The 20,616-nt window shown below is 26.0% G+C and overlaps 1 protein-coding gene across 2 annotated transcripts in view; it reads right to left on the bottom strand.

Annotated features, from left to right (window-relative positions):
- Positions 1–19,946, bottom strand: part of LOC122512844 (apolipophorins) — a 33,902-nt gene extending 13,956 nt beyond the window's left edge. The window contains exons 1-18 of one of the 2 annotated variants that reach the window (XM_043628943.1): positions 19,622–19,946; positions 19,344–19,508; positions 17,474–17,518; positions 16,157–17,237; positions 15,463–15,823; positions 12,863–13,172; positions 11,907–12,705; positions 11,136–11,646; positions 10,857–10,998; positions 10,546–10,719; positions 8,938–9,483; positions 7,764–8,664; positions 4,911–5,388; positions 4,148–4,792; positions 3,697–3,978; positions 1,802–2,008; positions 1,575–1,730; positions 315–1,454 (exon numbers count right to left, since the gene is read on the bottom strand). In XM_043628943.1, coding sequence (XP_043484878.1) covers positions 315–1,454; positions 1,575–1,730; positions 1,802–2,008; positions 3,697–3,978; positions 4,148–4,792; positions 4,911–5,388; positions 7,764–8,664; positions 8,938–9,483; positions 10,546–10,719; positions 10,857–10,998; positions 11,136–11,646; positions 11,907–12,705; positions 12,863–13,172; positions 15,463–15,823; positions 16,157–17,237; positions 17,474–17,518; positions 19,344–19,416 — 7,851 coding nt within the window. In that variant the 5' untranslated portion in view covers positions 19,417–19,508; positions 19,622–19,946. Of the gene's footprint in view, positions 1–314; positions 1,455–1,574; positions 1,731–1,801; positions 2,009–3,696; positions 3,979–4,147; positions 4,793–4,910; positions 5,389–7,763; positions 8,665–8,937; positions 9,484–10,545; positions 10,720–10,856; positions 10,999–11,135; positions 11,647–11,906; positions 12,706–12,862; positions 13,173–15,462; positions 15,824–16,156; positions 17,238–17,473; positions 17,519–19,343; positions 19,509–19,607 lie in introns of both variants that reach the window. The other variant, XM_043628942.1, reaches the window with a different exon arrangement.
- Between the last annotated feature and the right edge of the window lie 670 nt (positions 19,947–20,616).

Raw genomic sequence — 20,616 nt, 5'->3', positions numbered from 1 at the left:
ATATAATACAAAAGAATGATTTTATCATTCGGTCATCTTTAATAATTATTATAAAACATGAAGAAATCGATTGCTCCGAGTCGAAGACTCGGAGTGATCGGTTTCTTCATGTTTTATAACCATATTCTTATGAGTTACTGAATTTCAAAAAAGGTTTGAATTTGAATATTTTGTAAAATTTTAATTCCTACGGAAAAATAATAATTAAATATTTATTCGAAAAAGAAGTTATTGATGTTTTTGAATAATCTTACAATTAAAGAAATAATTGCAATAATTAGACTATAATTTGTATATCAAATAAAAAAACTTACCGAGCCATCTGAAGAGTAATTAATATTACTTCGCAAAGTCTTGTAACTGACAAGATAAGACGCATTTCGAATCCCTTTATTCGCATGATAGCTAAACAAGAACTGATGATCATCTTTCTCAGGCGGTGGTAAAGAGGCATTTAAAACAACATCAAAATTCTCCTGATCGAAAAATGTAACCGTCGCATTCGATGCCAATCTCCAAAGTTGTTTATCAATATCAATATCAAAACCAGTATTAACAGTTTGAACGGCTTGCACAGAACTTTTGAGGAACAAATGAATAACCACGTCCTTTGTATTAATTTCATCATACCGTTGATTGCCAACAATTTTAATGAACATATCATTCAAAGATTCCAATTTCCAATCTAGTGAAATAAAGTTCGCCTCGTTGTTTCGTTGTTGATTTAAACGAACGTGTCCTCCATTGTTGGATAATAGTAAATTTCCGTCAATTGTCGCGGTAGTCAATTCTTTCCAGGGTGTATTCACATAAACGAACAATGTCGCATTGCCATTAATTTGAACATTCATGAATGTATTTAATTGATAATTATCGTATTTATTCATATTATTTAGTGTATCGATTTTCGAGCGTAGATCCCAATTTAAGGCATTGATACAATTCATGCTGATAGTTCCATTTAGTGTTTCACTCTTGATATTTAGATCTATACCATATTTTTCTTTTTTCAAAGTTAGAAAATATTTCGTATTTTTTGTTGCACTATTCACGGGAGTTATTGTTGCTTCAACGATTGTTAATTGATCCTTTTCGAGTGACACGGAACTTGTGACTTTGTAAATTACTTTGGCATTTTTTAATTCACCTTCGAGATTAAATGAATTTTCCCTGACAGGTATTAAAGTACCTTCAAATTGTAAATGCTGTTTTCCCAAAGGAACATGCAAATCAGCTGTCACTTTTTCGTTTTTCATTTCTCCGGTTAATTTATATTCATCGTTAGACGGAAGTTTTAGGGACATGTTCAATTTTGAAGTACTGTCGATCTTCATTGTATTGTTGTATAAAATGTCAACTTCAATATGTTTTATCACATCGATCCAAGTGTCGAGAATTACGGATGATTTTAGGAAATCTTGATTCTCCACACACCACGATGCCTTTAAATTCGTCTGTAAAAAATTTGAAATTTAAAATTGAAATTTAAAATTGCTATTTGTTCATATATATTTGCGATGATTCATATTTAATATTACAATTAAATTGTAGGGTGCTTTGAATTTTATACTCACTGATTTTTCGGTTCCATTATTGACAACGAAGCCAAATTCTATCAATTTTTCCTTATCGGTTAAATCTCTTTTTAGGGAAATTTTCGTATTGGGAACAAAAAGTACGGATGTGTTTACGTAAACAATGGTGACTAAATCGACGAAACCTTCTTCTACCTGCAAGTGGAAAATAATGTAATAAATCTAGATTTTTCGGATAATTGACAACTTTTTTACGAAGAAATTACCTCCAAAAAACCGGAGATGTTCATAAATGATTCGGAATTTCGTACAATCATGTTGGCTTTAGTATCATTTTCATCGACTTCCAGGGTAATAATTGAATCCACATGTTTTATGGATTGTAATGGGGTCTTGAAAGTCAAATGTAATAAATGCATTTTCCACGTGTCTATGATACCCTTTTGAACCGTGTAATTCATCCAGAGTCCAGTCTGTAAATAAGTATAATTATAATTATATTATAATATTGTATTTTGAATTAAAAATTTATTTTTGTTTGATATTTATTTATTTTTTACTTCTTCTTTTTTAGAAGCACGTCAGATTCAGACTTCGTACTCGATAATTAATTTTAAAAAAGTGTCAACAAGTAGCTTCAAGACATTTGTTGAAATTTATAAATAAAATTATTAAAAACTTTAATCATTTTATTTTATTCAATTCTAAATCATTTCTTAATAGAAAGTAGTACGAGAAGTCAATTATTTCAATAAAAAATAAATTTATTGAATAATAATTGCGAATATTTCTTAAATTTGAATTCTTATAAAGAACTTTATCAACATTTTTTAAAATAATTGAATTTTTACATAAAATTACATTAACATTTTTAATAATAATTAAATTTATTCAAGAAATGTAATTACAACAACATTTAATTAACAAATTATATCAAATTTCTTTAAATAATTGAATTATTTCGAAGAATTTTATTCAAATTTTTAAGAATAATTGCATTTTTAGGGGAATTTAAAATTATATTAAAAATAATTTAAATTCTGCGGTGAGTTTTATTATTTATGAAAATAATTGAATTTTTGTCACCAAACTTTAACAAAGTTTATGAAATAATTGCATTCTTGAGAAGAATTTAAAAAAATCTTTTAAAAAAATGATTTTTTTCAAAAATTTTTATGAAAATTGTATTTAAATAATTGAATTTCTTTAAAAATTGTATATTATTTATAAAAATAATTGAATTCCTTAAAAAAAATTGTATTAAAATTATATTGAAAACAATTCAATAATTATAAAGAATATCATTAAAATTTTTTAAAAAATAATTGAATTCTTTGAAACGATTATTGTTAAAATTTTTAAAAATAATTGAATTCCTGAGAATAATTTTATTATTTATAAAAATAATTGAATTATATTGAGAAAAACTTTATTAAAATGTTAAAAAAGAATTGGATTTCTGTGAAAATTTTTTTTATTTTTGAAAATAATTGAATTCTTCATAAGAATTTTATAAACATTGTTTTAAATAATTAATTTTTTCGAAATTTCATAAATATTATGAACATTTTATTTTAAATAATTGAATTCTTGTGGAAAACTTTATTTGTAAAAATAATTGAATTTTTCAAATAATTAAGTTAAAATAATATTAAAAATAATTGAAATTCTGCGATGAGTTTTAATATTTATAAAAATAATTGAATTCTTGCAACAATTATTATTAAATTTTTGAAAAATAATTGAATTCCTGAGAAGAATTTTATTATTTATCAAAATAATTGAATTGTTGCGAAGAATTTTATAAATATTTTTTTTAAAATTATTCAATTCTTTTGAGAAATTTTTTATAAAAATAATTGATATTAAAAATCATTGAATTACGAAAAATTTGTGAAAATAATTGAATCGTATTAAAGAACTTCATTAAAATTTTTTGAATTTTTTCCAATAACATTATTAACATTTTTTTAAATAATTTTTTTACTTCAACTATTAACAATTTTAAAGTAGTGTAAATTCTCAAACATGGAAAAAAGTAGCTTTTAGTGTAAAAAATAAAAAAAAGTATCCAAATAGTAGCAAATCGTAAAAAAAGTAGTAAATAGTATGTTTTAGTAGATGAGTGCGAGGCCTGAAAGTTTAATAATAATTTACTTACCTCGATCCATGATGTGTAATTGCAAACATTTAAATCAACCTCCAATAAAATGTTACTATCTTCGACATGAAGGACATAAGCTGAATTGATTTCAGAAGCATATTTAAATGGCGTTTCAATACTCAAATCATTTTTCATATTAAAAACGTGTTCCATATACAAAGTGTCATCGACGGTTATTCGACCTTGTGGTATTTTCAAGACACTGGAAATCTTGTATTTATTACCCTCTTTATCAACATCCAGTGAACCTGTGATCGGCTCAATAATTACCATGTTCAACTGCAAAAGAAAAATTTACTTTGAAATTTTACCTATTGAATTTATATCTTAATTATAATGACAAATGATCATAGGAAATATATGTAAATTTTTACACATATTTTTTATGATCATTTGGCATAAGCACCGAAGAAAGGGTTGTAAGGAAAATAAAGAAGACAACAAGAACCTCAATTTCTCCTTTCCAATAGAAGAAGTTTTCGATATCTTCCACAAGCGTCTCCACTTCTTCTTCTTCTTCTTCCTTATCGGAGTCTTGTTCCGATGTTTCGATCTGCGAATTCGTTTTGATACCCGTACTCAATGGAATGTGCAATAACGGCGGTTTCGGACCACCTTTTGCACGAAAACCAACTTTCAGTTCCACCAGTCTCAGAGAAAATTCCGTATCAACGTCCAAGTGACCATCAGGCTCGGTTTTCGTCACAACTAATTTGCTGATAATTCCAATTTCGTGTAATCCATGCACCGGAGTGTAGAGAATGTAAGTGTAATCAAAATGCGTAATGTCCTCATAATACCAAACACCTTGGAAACCAGCAGTTATGTTGTTATACGAAACACGAAAATCGGCTTCCTGTTTGTTAAGTTTAGCAATAAATAACGCCTTCTCAAGCGATTCGATCGGAGTAGCCAATGACAACTTTAAATTAAAATCGTAGGCACTCGTCAGTATTTGACAAATTCCCTCAAATCCTAATGGTCCAGCCGGTCGTATTATTTCCGCCACAATATGTCTATTTTTCTCCGACAATCCAAATCTTCCCCTAACAAACGCGTAGCGCTCGTGAGGAGTCGTTATATTAAATTGTACCTGAAAAAATAAAGATTTATTCTCTTAACTATTAAGTGAAATAATATTTTTATTTTTACCATGTGAATTTTATTTGAATTAATAATTAATTAATTAATTAATTTTATTTTAATGTTACCATCGATTCTCGAAATTGAGCCAAATCTCCAATCATATGAGCGGTGTACTTTCGTTTATCTAAATCAATATTAGCACCTCCTAGAAATCTCAAATTCGGCAGTAGATTCAAGAGACACTTCATTTCACCCTTTCTGTAATTAACCACAGGCGAGACGAGTAATAAATTTCCTGTTAAATTGAAAGTTCCTGCTTCTCCTTTCTGCAATTGCCATATACTCCGAAGATCGATTACTTTATCCGGATGATACTTGATTCGTATCCAAGAATCCGTCCAATGACCAAACGATTGCTTATGCGTGAAATTCGCCGAAACCCATTTTATTGAATGAACTGTACTCGACAATCCACAATTGGCATTCCATTCAATAAATTTCTGACGATTCATCGAATTAGCGTGTAAATTGACCAATACGTGCTGGGAATCCTGCCAGTATGCACTTCCACTCATTGATAGTTGCGACTCGTTTTGTAAATAACTGCAAATAGAAAAATTCCGTTCAAATATTAGGTAAATATTTATTATTATTTTTCTATAAGAATGAAGATATTCAAAAATTTCGAAATTCAATAACTTATAAGAATATAATTATAAAACATGAAGAAATCGATCACTCCGAGTCTTTTAAAAAAAATTCAATTTACTTTTTGGAAAAAATTAATTCTACAGAATTGTTAGTTAAAAATATGAAAAATTCAAATTTTCAAAGATTTTAATTTGAAACCTTTTTAAAATTCAATTATTTCTAAAAATCCAGACTGCAATGCTTTTAATATTCAATTATATAAAATTTTAACTAATATTTATTTTTACATAAATTTTTATAAGAAAATTCTACGAGAATTAATAATATTATAATTAATAATAATTAATAAATTAATAAAAAAATTAATAATTTTTTTAATAATTGAATGTTTCTTAAAATTAAATTCTAATAAACAATTTTAAAAGAAACTTTTATATAATTAAAATTGAATTCTTTTGACGAATTTTAATACAATTTTTAAAAATAATTGCATTTTTCGAGAATTTTAATTAAAATTGTATAAAAAATAATTAAAATTCTACGATACGTTTTGTTATTTTTGAAAATAATTGTATTTCGAAAAGAAAATTAATATTTATGGAAATCTTTGAATTATTGTAAAACATTTTATAAGAAACTCTTGAATAATTGAATTCTTTTGACGAATTTTAATAAAATTTTTAAGGATAATTGCATTTTTCGAGAAATTCAATTAAAATTGAATTACAAATAATTCTAATTCTGCGATGATTTCTATTATTTGTGAAATTAATTAAATTAATTAAATTCCTAACAAGAATTTTGTTATTTATGAAAATAATTGAATTCTTGTAAAAAAATTTTATCATTTATGAAAATAATGGAGTTAATGCGAAGAAATTTATAAATAATTTGTAAATAATTAAATTCCTGTGAAATTTTTTTTCATTTTTAAAAATATTTAAATTGTATTAAAATTCTTTATAAATAATTGAATTTTTGACAAGAAATTGATTAAAATTTTTGAAAATACATAATTGAATTTTGAAGACGAATTTTATTATTGTTTATAAAAATAATTAAAAGTTTGAAGAGAAATTTAAAAAAAAAATTAAATTTCTGTAAAGAATTTTATTACTTTTGAAAATAATTTAATTTCTGTGAAGAATTTTATTACTTTTGAAAATAATTGAATTCTTGTGATAAATATTGTTATTTTTGAAAACAATTGAATTTTTGCTAAGAAATTGATTAAATTTTTTTAAAATCATTGAATTTCGAAGAATAAGTTTATTATTGATTATAAAAATAATTTAAATTTTGAAAAGAAGTTTAAAAAACAATTTTAACATAATTGAATTTATGTAAAGAATTTTATTACTTTTGAAAATAATTGAATTTCTGCAATAATTTGAAACCTCTCCAAAATTCAATTTTTTAAAAATGTTTTTAATCAAAAATTCTTGTATAAATCCATTATTTTTTTAACAATTAATTAAATATATATTAAAAAATGTAACTAATTTCAGAAGAATTTATAAAAAATTTGTAAATGATTGAATTCTTAAATTCTTCATTAAATACTTTCGATAAATTTTATTAAATTTGAATAAAAATAAGTGGATTCGTGTAAAGCATTTTAAAATTTAAGAAAAATAATTGAAACCTTGTAAACAGTTTCATTTATAAAAAAATAATTGAATTATTGTGTAGAAATTTATAAAAAATTTGTAAATAATTGAATTTCTGTGAAATTTTTATTATTTTTGAAAATAATTGAATTTTGAAGAATAATTTTGCTATTTATAAAGATAATTGAAATCTTGACTAGAATATAAAAATAATTTTTGAAAATAATTTATCTTCTCTGAAGAATTTTATTATTTTTGAAAATAATTGAATTCTTGTGATAAATATTGTTATTTTTGGAAATAATTGAAATTTTTCCAAAAATTTTATAAAAATTTTTGAAAAGAATTGAATTTCGGTGAAGAATTTTATTTTATTATAAAGAGAATTGAAAATTTGATAAGAATTTTAAATAACTTTTTATAATAATTGAATTTCTGCGAAGAATGTTATTACTTTTAAAAAGATTTAAATAAGAAATTATTGTCAAAAATGGAAAAAATTGAAGATTTTGTATTACAATTCGTGATAATTTCATATTTTATTAATGTAATAAATAAAACGCCAAAATTCAGCATTTTGCTTAAAAATTCTAAAAATTTAATTTTTTCCAGTACTTTTAATAAAAATCCCTGACCAATTTAACTTTCCCTGAATTTTCCCCGAATTCCCTGACCTGTGTCAACCCTGATGATGCAAATTTATAAAAGTACACTTACTTTGCGTTTAAAGAAGTCTTCTTCCAATTTTCGAAAGGCGACAGCAATTTCGATTCAAACTTGAGTGATTTCAACCAAACGTAATCAGCATCAATTTTCAATTCGATATTTTTATCCAAACTCCAACTAATCCGGGAATCGATAATATAATTATTCTCGTGCTTAATTGCAAGCAGACAATAAGCAGTTACTAATCGTCCAGGATACGTGACAGTCACCAAAGCACTAAGATTTTTTCCATTCTCATTTTCACCATCAATTGCATTGTACCTATTCAATTGAACACTTGTCGCAAATTTAAGAGCCGGATCACGATTCGCGTCCCATTTCACTTCAAATCCAAGTTCCTTATTATTCGGCTTATTAATAGCCGTACCAATCAAATGAACATCCCTCCATCGATCCAAGTGCATTTCAATTCTAATCTCCCGTTCGCTGTCAATTTTCGTCAAAATCGAATAAATGTTACTTTTGTATCTTCCTTCGAGGTACGTATCAAGACGACCTAGATTTAAAGCCGTGTAATTCAGCAGTAATGCATACTTTTCCAATTCCGACTGCTCGACATAGAAGGAAGTTCGAAGATTTGTGACATCGTAGTAAAATTTGCCATTTACTAATATTTCCCTCGGAAAGCTGGGCGATTTTAGAACAAGTTTTAAATTGTAATTTGTTATCGATAGTGTCGAACGGTCTAAGTAGGTACCACGAACTGTGATATTGTGACCACTGAACCAAGTTCCGGCTAATTCGATATCGTACTCGTTACGTGACCTCTCCGTTATTTTTGCACTCACTAACATGGAATTAAAATTTGGAATTGTCAAATTAGCGTGTCCTTCGATTGCAAACATGTTTCCTCGTGGCATTATTGTGTTCAGGGTGAAAATGATTTCTTTACCTGCAAAAAAGTAATTTCTCTTAGTCTTAGTTTCTCTTAGTCGAAAAAAAAATATTTTTGACGTACTCTGAAGAAAGGTAAGAAGCGAACGAATATATTTACGATTTTACCTTAATCGGAACTTAATGGGAACTTTTTAATTATTTACCCAAAATCAAAGTTTTAACGAAGACGCAAATAAATTGAGAGCAAATTCTATTGAGATAAAAAAAACTTAACATTTTTCGCTTCTACCTTTCTTCACACCGCGTCTCATTTTTAATATCAAATTACCTGGACCGTATCGTATTAGAAAAGCAGTTTTCGATTCATCGCCAATAGCGAAATAATTCACGCCAACTTTAATGTCAAGATTTTGTATCGGCTTTGTGAGGGCGACGAAAGCGCTGATTTTTGCCCCTTGACTTTGAAAGTAAGCTTTCGAATAGGTGACAACAACTTGAGCAATGAGTTTATGTCGATCGTCTTGTAGATGAGGACTGGAATTTACTTCGACGTGGAGTTCAACATGACCCATTGCCTGCTGATACCATGATGATATTATTGTGTTCAATTGTGGATAAGCAGTGGAATATAGTTTCACATTAGCCGCTTTGTACGTCAAGGTTTTTGACGATCGATTTATCAATGAAGCTTCCACTTGAAGAGTTTCTTTCTTTGGCATTTTTTGCAATTGATAGTCAATTTTCACATTTCCCGATAGACTCGTATTTCGTTTCATAATGTAGCCGGATATTTGACTCCAGACTTTTTTCGTTTGAAACAGAAGAGTGATGTCGCATTGTGAGACGTTATTTTTCTGTTGATTTCGTATCATGCCTGTAAAAGGAGAATTTTCCTATTTAATACGACTAAATTCAGGGCTCGAATTCAGTGAAAGTAATTAAAATTTTACGGACTTTAAGGAATTAAAATGAAAAATTACGGAACATTTACGGACAAAAATATAAGTCCGAGTCAAATAATAGAACATTTTACTTAAAACTAGAAATTAAATTTTTAATAAATATAAAACATGAAGAAATCGATAACTCCAAGTCTTCGACTCGGAGTGATCGATTTCTTTATGTTTTATATACTAGAACGAGTAATAAAATCATCAATTTAATTATTATTTTCAAGAATTTTTAACTAAAATTCTTCTTTAAATCGAATTATTTTTAATAATTTTCGAAAAAGTTCTTTGACAATTTTCAAATACATTTCTTTACAGTATTCAATTTAACTAAAATTAATTTTTACATCAATTTTTTATTAGAAAATTTTACTAGAATTCAATTATTTAAATACAAAAAAACAATTTATTGAATAATTGCATATTTCTTAAAATTGAATTCTCATAAAGAATGTTAGCAATAAATTCTTTAATAATTGAATTCTTTTGATGAATTTTAATAAAATTTTAAAGAATAATTACATTTTTCGAGGATTTGGATTAAAATTGAATTAAAAATAATTTAAATTCTGCAATGAGTTTTATTATTAATAAAAATAATTGAATTCCGGAAAAGAATTTTATTATTTACGAAAAAAATTGAATCCCTGTAAAAATTTTATTATTTTATGAAAATAATTGAATGATTGCGAAGAAATTTATAAATAATTTGTAAATATTTAAATTCCTGTGTAATTTTTATTATTTTATGAAAATAATTAAAGGTTTGCATAGAATTTTATTATATTTTTTTTAAATAATAATTGAATTTCTTTGGAAAATTTTATTAAAATAGTAGATATTACAACTTTTTGAAAATAATTGAAATTTTGCCAAGACTGTTATTAACATTTTTGAAAATAATTGAATTTTTGAGAAGAATTTATCTATTTCTAAAAATAATTGAAATTTTGACGAGATTTTTAAAAAAAATTTTGTAAGTTTACCTGTAAGTTCAGCTATTCGTTCACCATTTATGGCTAAATATAATTTCGGCGTGTAGGTGAAGCCGTAATTCACTTTTTTCACAGTGTATCCAACACTAGCATCCAAGTGCTTTGTACCATTGATGTCTAATCCCACGTTTATAAAAGTTTCATTGTCCGTTCTTTTATATGTACCTGTCACAAAAATTAGGAAATAAATTCACTTTTCTTCGCAGCCCGTCTCAAGTATTAAAAATTGAAACAAATATGAACACAATATTAAAATAGGTACTAATAAATTTGAAAATAAATTCTACAAGAAAATTTATTACCTTTAGCTAGAAAAGAATTGCTGGCTGATTGCAGAGCCAATGTTACATTATTGCTGTGGACATTAAACGAAATTGTTGCACTAAGTTCTCGTTTCATTTGCGATCCAGGTGTGTCGAATGCCAATTTAATAAAACTTTCATTCTGTACAGAAAAAGAAAGCAAATATAGAAAAATGCGGAAAAGCAGAGTAAAAAAGACAAGAACATAAGCTGAATTTAAATTTAAAAAAATACTTTTTCAAGAAAAAGAAGAAGAGGCATAATAAAATAAATATGTACTTCATTTCGTTCCATTCGATATTCAATAATATAACTTTTCGCCGTTGGATCAGCTTTAATGACCGAAACCTTCAACAATGTTGGTCCATTGAGAAGAAAATAAGAAGCATTTGGATTTCTTGACACATTTGGAAATTGATAATCAGTACAGAGTTTCAGTCCAATGAGTCTGTCGAGAGCCGGCCAACTGCACGTAGTATTACTGACAATTTTCCCCACATACTTTGATTGTTGATCAAATTTATTTTGTTCATCTTTAGACAATATATGGCCAATTTCTTTCTCATGCACTTCCGCTCCATTTGTCTTCACAATCTGTACATTCGAGTGGAATGTAAAAATTTCCATTTTTCGATTCGGCAAACTCAAACCCAAATGAACAAGTCTTGGACCTTTGATATTCACATGCGTCTCAACGGCGCTAGTCGAATAAATATTTGTTCTTAATTTAATTCCTGCACTCTTGTAAAATGAATCCGCCGTCATTGTTCCAGTTATATCCAGACTCACACTGAAAATTTTCAATACTAAATTAATCAAATTTAGTCAAATACTATAAATTAATCTACAATTGTTTTTTAAATTACAAAACAAAATTTATCAAATTTCAATTTTATTTTACAATTAACCGACAAATTGTTAAGGATAAAATTGATCTCTTTTGATTATTAAAATTAATTCTATTCATTTTGACAGAATAGAAATAAATATAATAGAATAAATTCGTTAAGAGGAAAAAATTGATTTGTAAATGAAATATTTTGTCGCTACCTTGGAGCAATACTGCCAATCATTTCAAGTTCGCCAAAGTTCAAACGATTGCTATTTAACAATCCGGACAATTTGAAATTATAAGCCGCCGATCCGGTAAGATCTAATCGAACCGGAACACCGGAAGTTGTTGGAATCACGTATGACGAATCAAGAAGCATAGCCGTATTCTCGTAATGAATCTCCTTCCCCGAAAGAATTTGTTTTATTTTCGCCAATGGATTAAAAGACGCCAATTTCTTCCGTATTTCTTCATCGCCCTCAAGCATTGCGAATTTCAATTCATTGCCAAATACTCGATAGCCTAAACTGATTTTCGGATTATCGAAATTATTGTCAATCACATTTGGTAATCGATTCACTTGTCTCCAGTAGTCTTCCCTCTCATCGGGCGCCGATCTGAATTGTCTCAAAAATTGTTTCAAGTGATTTCCCATTATTTCACCACTGAATGGTCCATTCGGTCCAAATAGACTCTCAATATAGAATTCCATTCCCTCCATTCTTACGTCCATTTGAAATGCATTCACCGATTCGCCAAATAAATCGAGAGTAAAATTAAATGTCGCCTGTCTTGGTACATAGGATTTTGGGGAGAATATCAAATTACCCTGATAATTACCACCGAAATTATATTCTTCGGAGAAAAAAGAATTATCATAATTTCGTGAATATTTTCTCAAATCACTGTTGAATTTAATGCCGAGGTCTTTGTCCGTCAAGAGACTTTGAATTTCAACTCTTGTTGGCGATGAGGATGAGAGTAAATTTTGTAGATGACTCCAAACGAAGGAACCGACTGTTTTTCGAAAGAGAAGTGAAAATACGATTATCGAAAAGTTAGATACGTTTATAAAAATGTATTTAAAAAAATATTAAATACTTCTAAATATTTAGTAGAAATAAATATTAAACACTTCTAAATATTTAGTAGAAATAAATATTTATACGATTACCTTGATTTACTTCTTCTTCTTCTAAAATGTGTCTGATTGTCTTAATTACTCGATAATCGGGACATCGCATTACTTGCAGATAGGAAGCAATTCTCACTTCTGAGTCGATTGTAAAATTGCGATAATTTTCCAGGAAGAAGACATCTCTTGTTTCTTCACAAGATTTTAGTCTCCGGTGCGAGTCAATAGCGGCCAAACGCACTTCCATCGGTAGAAATCCACTGGAATCTTCAATGCACACTCGTAATTTTTCTACTAACGTTTTACTTTCAACGCCCATGTTTCCTATAGCTTTTAAAGCCTCCAAAGTCTGAAATCATTGCAAGAATTTCATATTTTTAAATTAATTAATTATTAAATATTTATAAGAATTAAATTATATTAATTAATTAAATTATAAGAATATTGTTATTATATTATATAATATAAGAATATTATTATTATGTTTTTAAAATTCTTCGCAAGAATTAAATTATTTTTATAAATATTTAAATTCTTTCTTGAATTATAAAATTCTTTGCAGCAGTTGAATTTATTAGCAGGATAAGACAGAAGGAAATATTTTTGCGATGAAAATTAGGAGAAAGTCAGGAAAATATAGAATGAAATTTTTGTCAGTAAAAAATAATCGAGCAAACTCTTTTTTAATTCAATTATTTTTATAATAATTTTTGAAACAGTTCATTCAGAATTATCAAATCCCTTTTTATCAATTCAATTTTACATGAAATTTCGAAAATTCAGAAGTTTTTCAATTAAATATTTTCTAGAAAATGAAAATTTCAAATAATTTCAAAAAAAAATTCAATTAAACTTTTTCAAAAAAATTAATTCCACAGAATTTATTGTTAGTTAAAAGTATGAAAAATTCAGATTTTCAAAGATTTTAATTAGAAACCTATTCAAACTTCAATGATTTCTAAAAATTCATGCAATAATGCTTTTGATATACAATTATTATCTAAAATTTAAACTAACATTAATTTTTATATCAATTTTTATTAGAAAATTCTACGGGAATTTAATTATTTAAATATAAAAATAAATAATTTATTGAATAGTTGAATATAAAATTGAATTATTATCTAAAATTTAAACTAAAATTCATTTTTAAATCAATTTTTATTAGAAAATTCTACGAGAATTTTATTATTTAAATATAAAGATAAATAATTTATTGGATAGTTAAAGATTTCTTAACATTGAATTCTCATAAAGAATTTTCTAAACAAATTTTTAAATAATTTAATTCTTTTAATGACTTTTAGTAAAATTCTTAAGAATAATTACATTTTTCGAGGAAATCTATTAAAATAGTATTGAAAATAATTCAAATTCTGCAATGAGTTTTATTATTTATGAAAATAATTGAATTCTTGCGAAGAAATTTATAAAAAAAAATTGTAAATAATTGAAATTCTCTGAAATATTTTTTATTATTGTAAAATAATTAAATGTTTACGTAGAATTTTATTAAAATTGTTTTTAAATAACTAAATTCTTTTGGGAAATTTCGACAAGAATTTTAAAAAAATTTTGAAAATAATTGAATTCTTGTGACAAATATTGTTAGTTTTGAAAATAATTGAAATTTTGACAAGAATTTTATAAAAATATTTGAAAATAATTGAATTTTGGTGAAGAATTTTATTATTTATAAAAATAATTGAAATTTCGACAAGAATTTTTAAAAAATTTTTAAATAAATGTATTCTTATGACGAATATTGTTATTCTTGAAAATAATTTAAATTTTGCCAAGAATTTTATAAAAATATTTGAAATTAATTGAATTTCGGTGAAAAATTTTGCTATTTATAAAGATAATTGAAATCTTGACAAGAATTTTTAAAAAATTTTGAAAATAATTGAATTCTTCTGACGAATATTGTTATTTTTAAAATAATTGAAATTTTGCCAAGAATTATATAAAAATAATTGAAAATAATTTAATTTTGGTGAAGAATTTTATTATTTATAAAGATAATTAAAATTTCGACAAGAATTATTAAAAAATTTTGAAAATAATTGAATTCTTTTGACGAATATTGTTAGTTTTGAAAATAATTGAAATTTTGACAAAAATTTTATAAAAATATTTGAAATTAAATGAATTTCGGTGAAGAATTTTCCTATTTATAAAGATAATTGAAATCTTGATAAAAATTTTAATAATATTTTTGAAAATACATAATTAAATTTTTGCGAAGAATTTAATAATTTTTGAAAATAATTGAATTTCTGCAATCATTTGTAACTTCTCCAAAATTCAATTATTAAATTGTAAACGCAACTCTTTTAAAATTGAATTATTTTTTAAATATTTAAGTAAAATTCTTTATTAAATAATTTATGAATAAAAGTTTTATGATAGTTTTTCAAGAATTAAATTAATTAAAAAGAAATTATTGTTAGAAATAGAAAAAATTGAAGGTTTTTTTATCAGAGAATTCGTGGTAATTTCATAGTTTTCTTTCTCATGAATTCTAAAAATTGAATTTTTTCCAGTACTTTTAATAAAAATCCCTGACTTTTTTCCTGACTAATTCTACTTTCCCTGATCTGTGGCAGTCCTGTTAATATAAAAAATAAAATAAAAACCTCTTTAATCGCAGATAATGATTGTTGTCGTGGAACACATCCTTTTTCGATTTTCTTTTCCAAATATGAAAGAAAGCTTGAAATCGGCTCCAAATTAAGGCAGTTACTATCCATTGAGCAATATGCATGAATTACTGCCGAATAACTCAAAATAAACTGGGCATTTGGCATCTCTTCTTGATAATCGAGTAGAGGTGCGAGAGTTTCAATTGTTTCCTGATTCGGCTGTGGTATCAGGGCGAAAACAGTAACCCAAGTATTTAACGTGTCCGGACTGATGTATTTTTTTATTATCAAATCTTTCATTAGATTCACCGCCGCATTACTGCCGATGAATGGTAAAGCTTTGATAATTTGGTCTCTGGAAGAATCAAAAGAAAAAATTAATAATTTCTAGTAATTTTTAACTAATGGATAAATTTTTTATTTATTCAATTTGAAAAAAAGAAGTAAGAGAAATTTTTTCTCATAGTTTTAATTAATGGAAACGAAAAAGTAAAGGAAAGAGAATAGAAATAGAAGAAAGGAGAAAGAAAAAAAAGAAAATGAAAAGGGAAAGGGAAAAGAAAAAGAAAAAGAGAAAAAAATAAGAAGGAAAATGAAAAAGATACAGAAAAGGAAAAAGAGAAAGAAAAAAAAGAAAAAGAAGATTTTGGATTTAATGAAGTAAAATAACAATGAAAATACTTCGTACCTGCTGGTTTTACAAATGCTGTTCGCCCTGCTAAACATCTGCGACAACGACGAATAATCCAACATCCTCGCCGAATGTACAAATTTCGTGAATAATTCCGAAAAACTCTGTTGAACTTCCTCCAAAATTTCATGTCTACACATACTTTTCAAAAGATCCCGTGACGTTCGTAATTCCCCATGAATTGTTTTCGGCGACTTTCCATGATCATAAAGTAAATTAGTCCTCTTTCCATGAATATAATGCAACTGTGTATAATTAATATTCTCCCTACTAGCATTGTCATCATCCTCATTTGAAAATTGATCCAAATCAATATTCGCCGTTTCGGAAATTAGCTGTAAACTCACACTAACATTCGTACGAACACCCGCATCATCACCATTCGAAAGCGGTTGAAATTGATGTGAATCATTGCAAACAACTTTTTCATAAATATTATGATCAATCGTAATTTCACAATCGCTGAACGATTTAAGTAAAGGTTGTCGTGCAATTTTCGATTGTGACAATGGACTGCGATAGGTTTGCGATTGGATGATAGAAAGATGTTTTGCACTGTGTGTACAACCGGCGAGATTTTTCGTCTTCTTGATAAGAAGACTGGTCTTTTTTGCCTCATGAAGTTGATAGCGTGTCTCACATATTCCATTCACGTCCAATTCATCAACACGACGATCGACATCGAATCTCAGCATTGAATTTTGCAGCATTGACAATATACCACGTTTGATGTTAAGTACCCATATTTCTTCGTTGGAATTTGGACAAACTTCGCGTATGATTCCATCGTCATAGGCGAAACGCAAAGTGTTTCGCTCCAAGCTCGATTTAAATTCACCGCCAGCTCGATCGGGAAAATCGGGATTGTGTATTTTTTCATGACTGATGCTTGCGTTACTTAATTTCAAATATCCTTCGCAGGGACTCGTGAAATATACTGTCGCTATTGTATCAATAAATAATGTTGACTCGTCTCGTCGATTTTCATCTTGTTCTCCCAAATTTGTGTTTATATCGACTTTATACTGATACTGATAATATAAATTCTCGTTGTACTTGAATTTTCTCTCTGCCGGAACTAAAAAAACAGAAAAAGAAATTTAATTATTATTATAAAACATAAAGAAATCGATCACTCCGAGTCTTTTTTTTTTGCTACTTTTTTAAAATTCATTTTTTTTCATTTTTTTTCTTTCAGTACAAAGTCTGCTATTCTGATGGAAAAAATAAATATTTTGTGCTTTAAAATTATATTTACAAAATTTTCAGTTTCTAAAGTATCAGTCCCGAAATTTTGAAAGGTAATAAACTTACCGATGCACGTCATACGACCGCATAATGATGAATCTTTGCTGATATCTGAAAAAACATCAATAAATAAATAAATAAATAGTTTCCCGCTTTTTAATTAAAAAGAAAAAAATTATCAATTTCTTGGAAAAAATATTTTAAAATATAAATTCATGATTAATGAGGAAAAGTCGCAATAATATCATCATTCAGTGAAATTGAATTTTATTTTGAAAAATTTGCATCAATCTTAAGAGATCATCACTAAAATATGTGTGTTAGTCAGATAAGCATATTGGGAAATGTAAACTATTCAAATACTTTTCGAATAAACAAGATTTATTATCATTATAATAATTGCAATTAGAATATAGTTTCGAAAAAAATTCTATTAATTTACTATTAAAATATATATTCATTTTCGTTACTATTGTTACTATCATTATTGTCATTGTTACAATCATTAAAGTAATTATAATAAATAATAAATAAATATTGCAATAAATAATAAATAAATATTTACTATAAATAGTAAATAAATAAATATTGTAACAAATAATAATCAATAATAATAAAACGAATAAATAACAAGAAAACAAACAATAATAATAAAGATGAAACTATAATATAATAGTAAATAAAAAATATTTTCTCGAGGGGACTTTTATTAGAATCAGGATGTTTCCCATAAACTTTTTTATTTGAGTGAGTTGTAAGAAGCTGATTGATGTTTAAAATCGCGGCTAACTCACTTAAGTGAATGACATGAAGAAGTTTAAATAATTTGCGGTCAATCCTCTATATCAGTTGGATTATAGTCATTAAAGCTTTTGAAATATCGACGATAATTTCCCTAAAAGTTCTATAAACGAAATTTTAGAAATAATTTTAATTCTCAAAATTTTAATTCTCTAAAATTTTAATAATTAGAAAAATGTTTCAAAAACGATTTTTATTTAAATTTAAAAATAGAAAAGAAAATGGACAACCCTTGAAATCTTAAAGGAAGAAAAAGACAAAAAAGAAAATAATTTTAATTCTCTTAAATTTTAATAATTTGAAAAATGTTTGAAAAACGATTTTTGTTTAAATTTAAAAATAAAAAAGAAATCCCAGAAATCTTAAAGGAAGAAAAAGGCAAAATAAAATTTCTTAAAAAGAAAAAAAGAAAATTGAAAATACAATTTTCATTGACGTTTAGTGCACAATTTCTACAAGACAAACATTTCTGCGAAATTATTCTGTATTACAAAATATCTCCACTTTCATTGACGAAATGTTTCATAATACAAAAGAAGATAAGAATATGCAAATTATAATACTCGTTCAGTTAAAATTTTCGAGTTTTTGAATTTAGAATTAAAATTAAAATTCAATTTTCAACCAAATGGCGGGAAATATTTCTAAAACTCAATAAAATTTTAATTTTTCACTGATACGATAAGTTGTAATAAAAACCTTTATATTCAGTTATCAATAAAACTAATAACTTCATTCAAAATAATTTACTAATTTTATTTTTATTTTAAATTATTATTTTGATTTTATTTATAAATTATTATAAGTAATCCGCAAGTTTTGAACGTTCAAATAATAGAAATATTCGTTATTAAAAATATTTTCATTACTGATTGCACTAAAAATCAAAAACTGAAATTTCACATTTAGAAAAAATTTTTTTGTCAGTGACCCAAAATTATTGCAGTAAAAAATTAATTTATAGAAAAAACAAATAAGTTTCATTCAAACGTTAAAACTTTAGGATTCATTATATAGAACTTTCTTTTTAATTAATTATTTTTATTTATATTTATTTTATTCTATAAAGAGTAAAAGACAAATTTAATTCCTATTTTTTTCTAAATAAACTTTTCAGACTGTTTTTTGCACTCACCTCCATTAACAGTTACAAATACAAAAACAATAGTCCACAAAATCCCAGAGAAAAATAAATTATTGAAGTGCATGATTGTTGTCAATTATAAACCGCTCTCTTCATTATTTTTTGTAAGAAGAACTCAAATTGTTGGAAGTTAACGACGTCTCTCACTTTTTAGAACTATAAAAAAAACAAAGAGAATTTAATTACAACGACAATAATAACAAAAAAGAAAAACAAATTTACAACTCGATCTCAGTAACTGATTCGTTTACTAACACTTAAATAAGTACTTCCTGTTCGGATCATTCAAGCCGAGAGAATGAACTTCATCATAAATGTGATGTGATCTCTCTGCGATGAACATGTGCCAGTCAAAGGTCCGAGTGTCTCGGATTTGAACGGATATAGGGAGGTCGAAAGGTCCTAAAGCCGCTGATAAGATATAATACTATAATTCTCCTCTTTTTAAGAATTCTCTGTTGTCCAAGTTTGTGTCAATTTTAGATAATTCTTATTTTTCCCTTCTGCAAACTGATCTTTGGAAGATAAACATATAGCACATAATGTTTATCTAGTCTTTTTAAAATTCTATCCTCAATAAGCGGTCCATGGGAAGAAAGATAATTTATTGATATTTTGATGTCCTGAGGAATTTCCAATTTTTTCTATTTTTATATTAAATCCAAAAGATAAATTTTGATAAAAAATGGAGAAATAAATAAAAATTGCCAATACTTACTTTATTTGTAATATTTTCTTTTTTTCTTCTCGTGTGAATTCCAGAGATGATGTCTCAAAGAAATTTCGCCAATTGAGTACAATTCTCTTTCGTTCATTATAACTTTTGTAATAAAAAAATCAGAATCGTTTTTCATATGCAAGAAATCGATATTATGTTTCATATTCAAGAAATTAATACCAATTGTATTGTATTTTATATTCAAGAAATTAATATTATAAAGTGTTCTTGCTGACACAGAACTAATGTACTTATTATGTATTGATTCAGATTACAAACAATTCTGTCTGTTTTATACTATAAACACTAAAATTCGAAGGGATTTATTTCAATGTGCAATAAGAAATGCATAAAATTAAATTATTCTTTTGCTTTTTGTAGCAAAAATTTCATCTTTCGGACTCTTTCTTCAATAAAAGTCTGCCCTTCAGTTAGGGAAATTTACATTTTAGGAATGAATAGAAAAACATGTTTGTCGTCTTTCCCAAAGAATGAAATAATAAAAAACTAAAAATTAATATTCGAAAACGAATAATAAATACTTTC

This window comes from Leptopilina heterotoma, unplaced genomic scaffold, assembly GCF_015476425.1.
Source record: "Leptopilina heterotoma isolate Lh14 unplaced genomic scaffold, ASM1547642v1 Lhet_128, whole genome shotgun sequence".
NCBI classification, from domain to species: domain Eukaryota; kingdom Metazoa; phylum Arthropoda; class Insecta; order Hymenoptera; family Figitidae; genus Leptopilina; species Leptopilina heterotoma.
The sequence above is the reverse complement of the archived record's forward strand: the minus strand, read 5'-3'. Positions and strand labels throughout refer to the sequence as shown.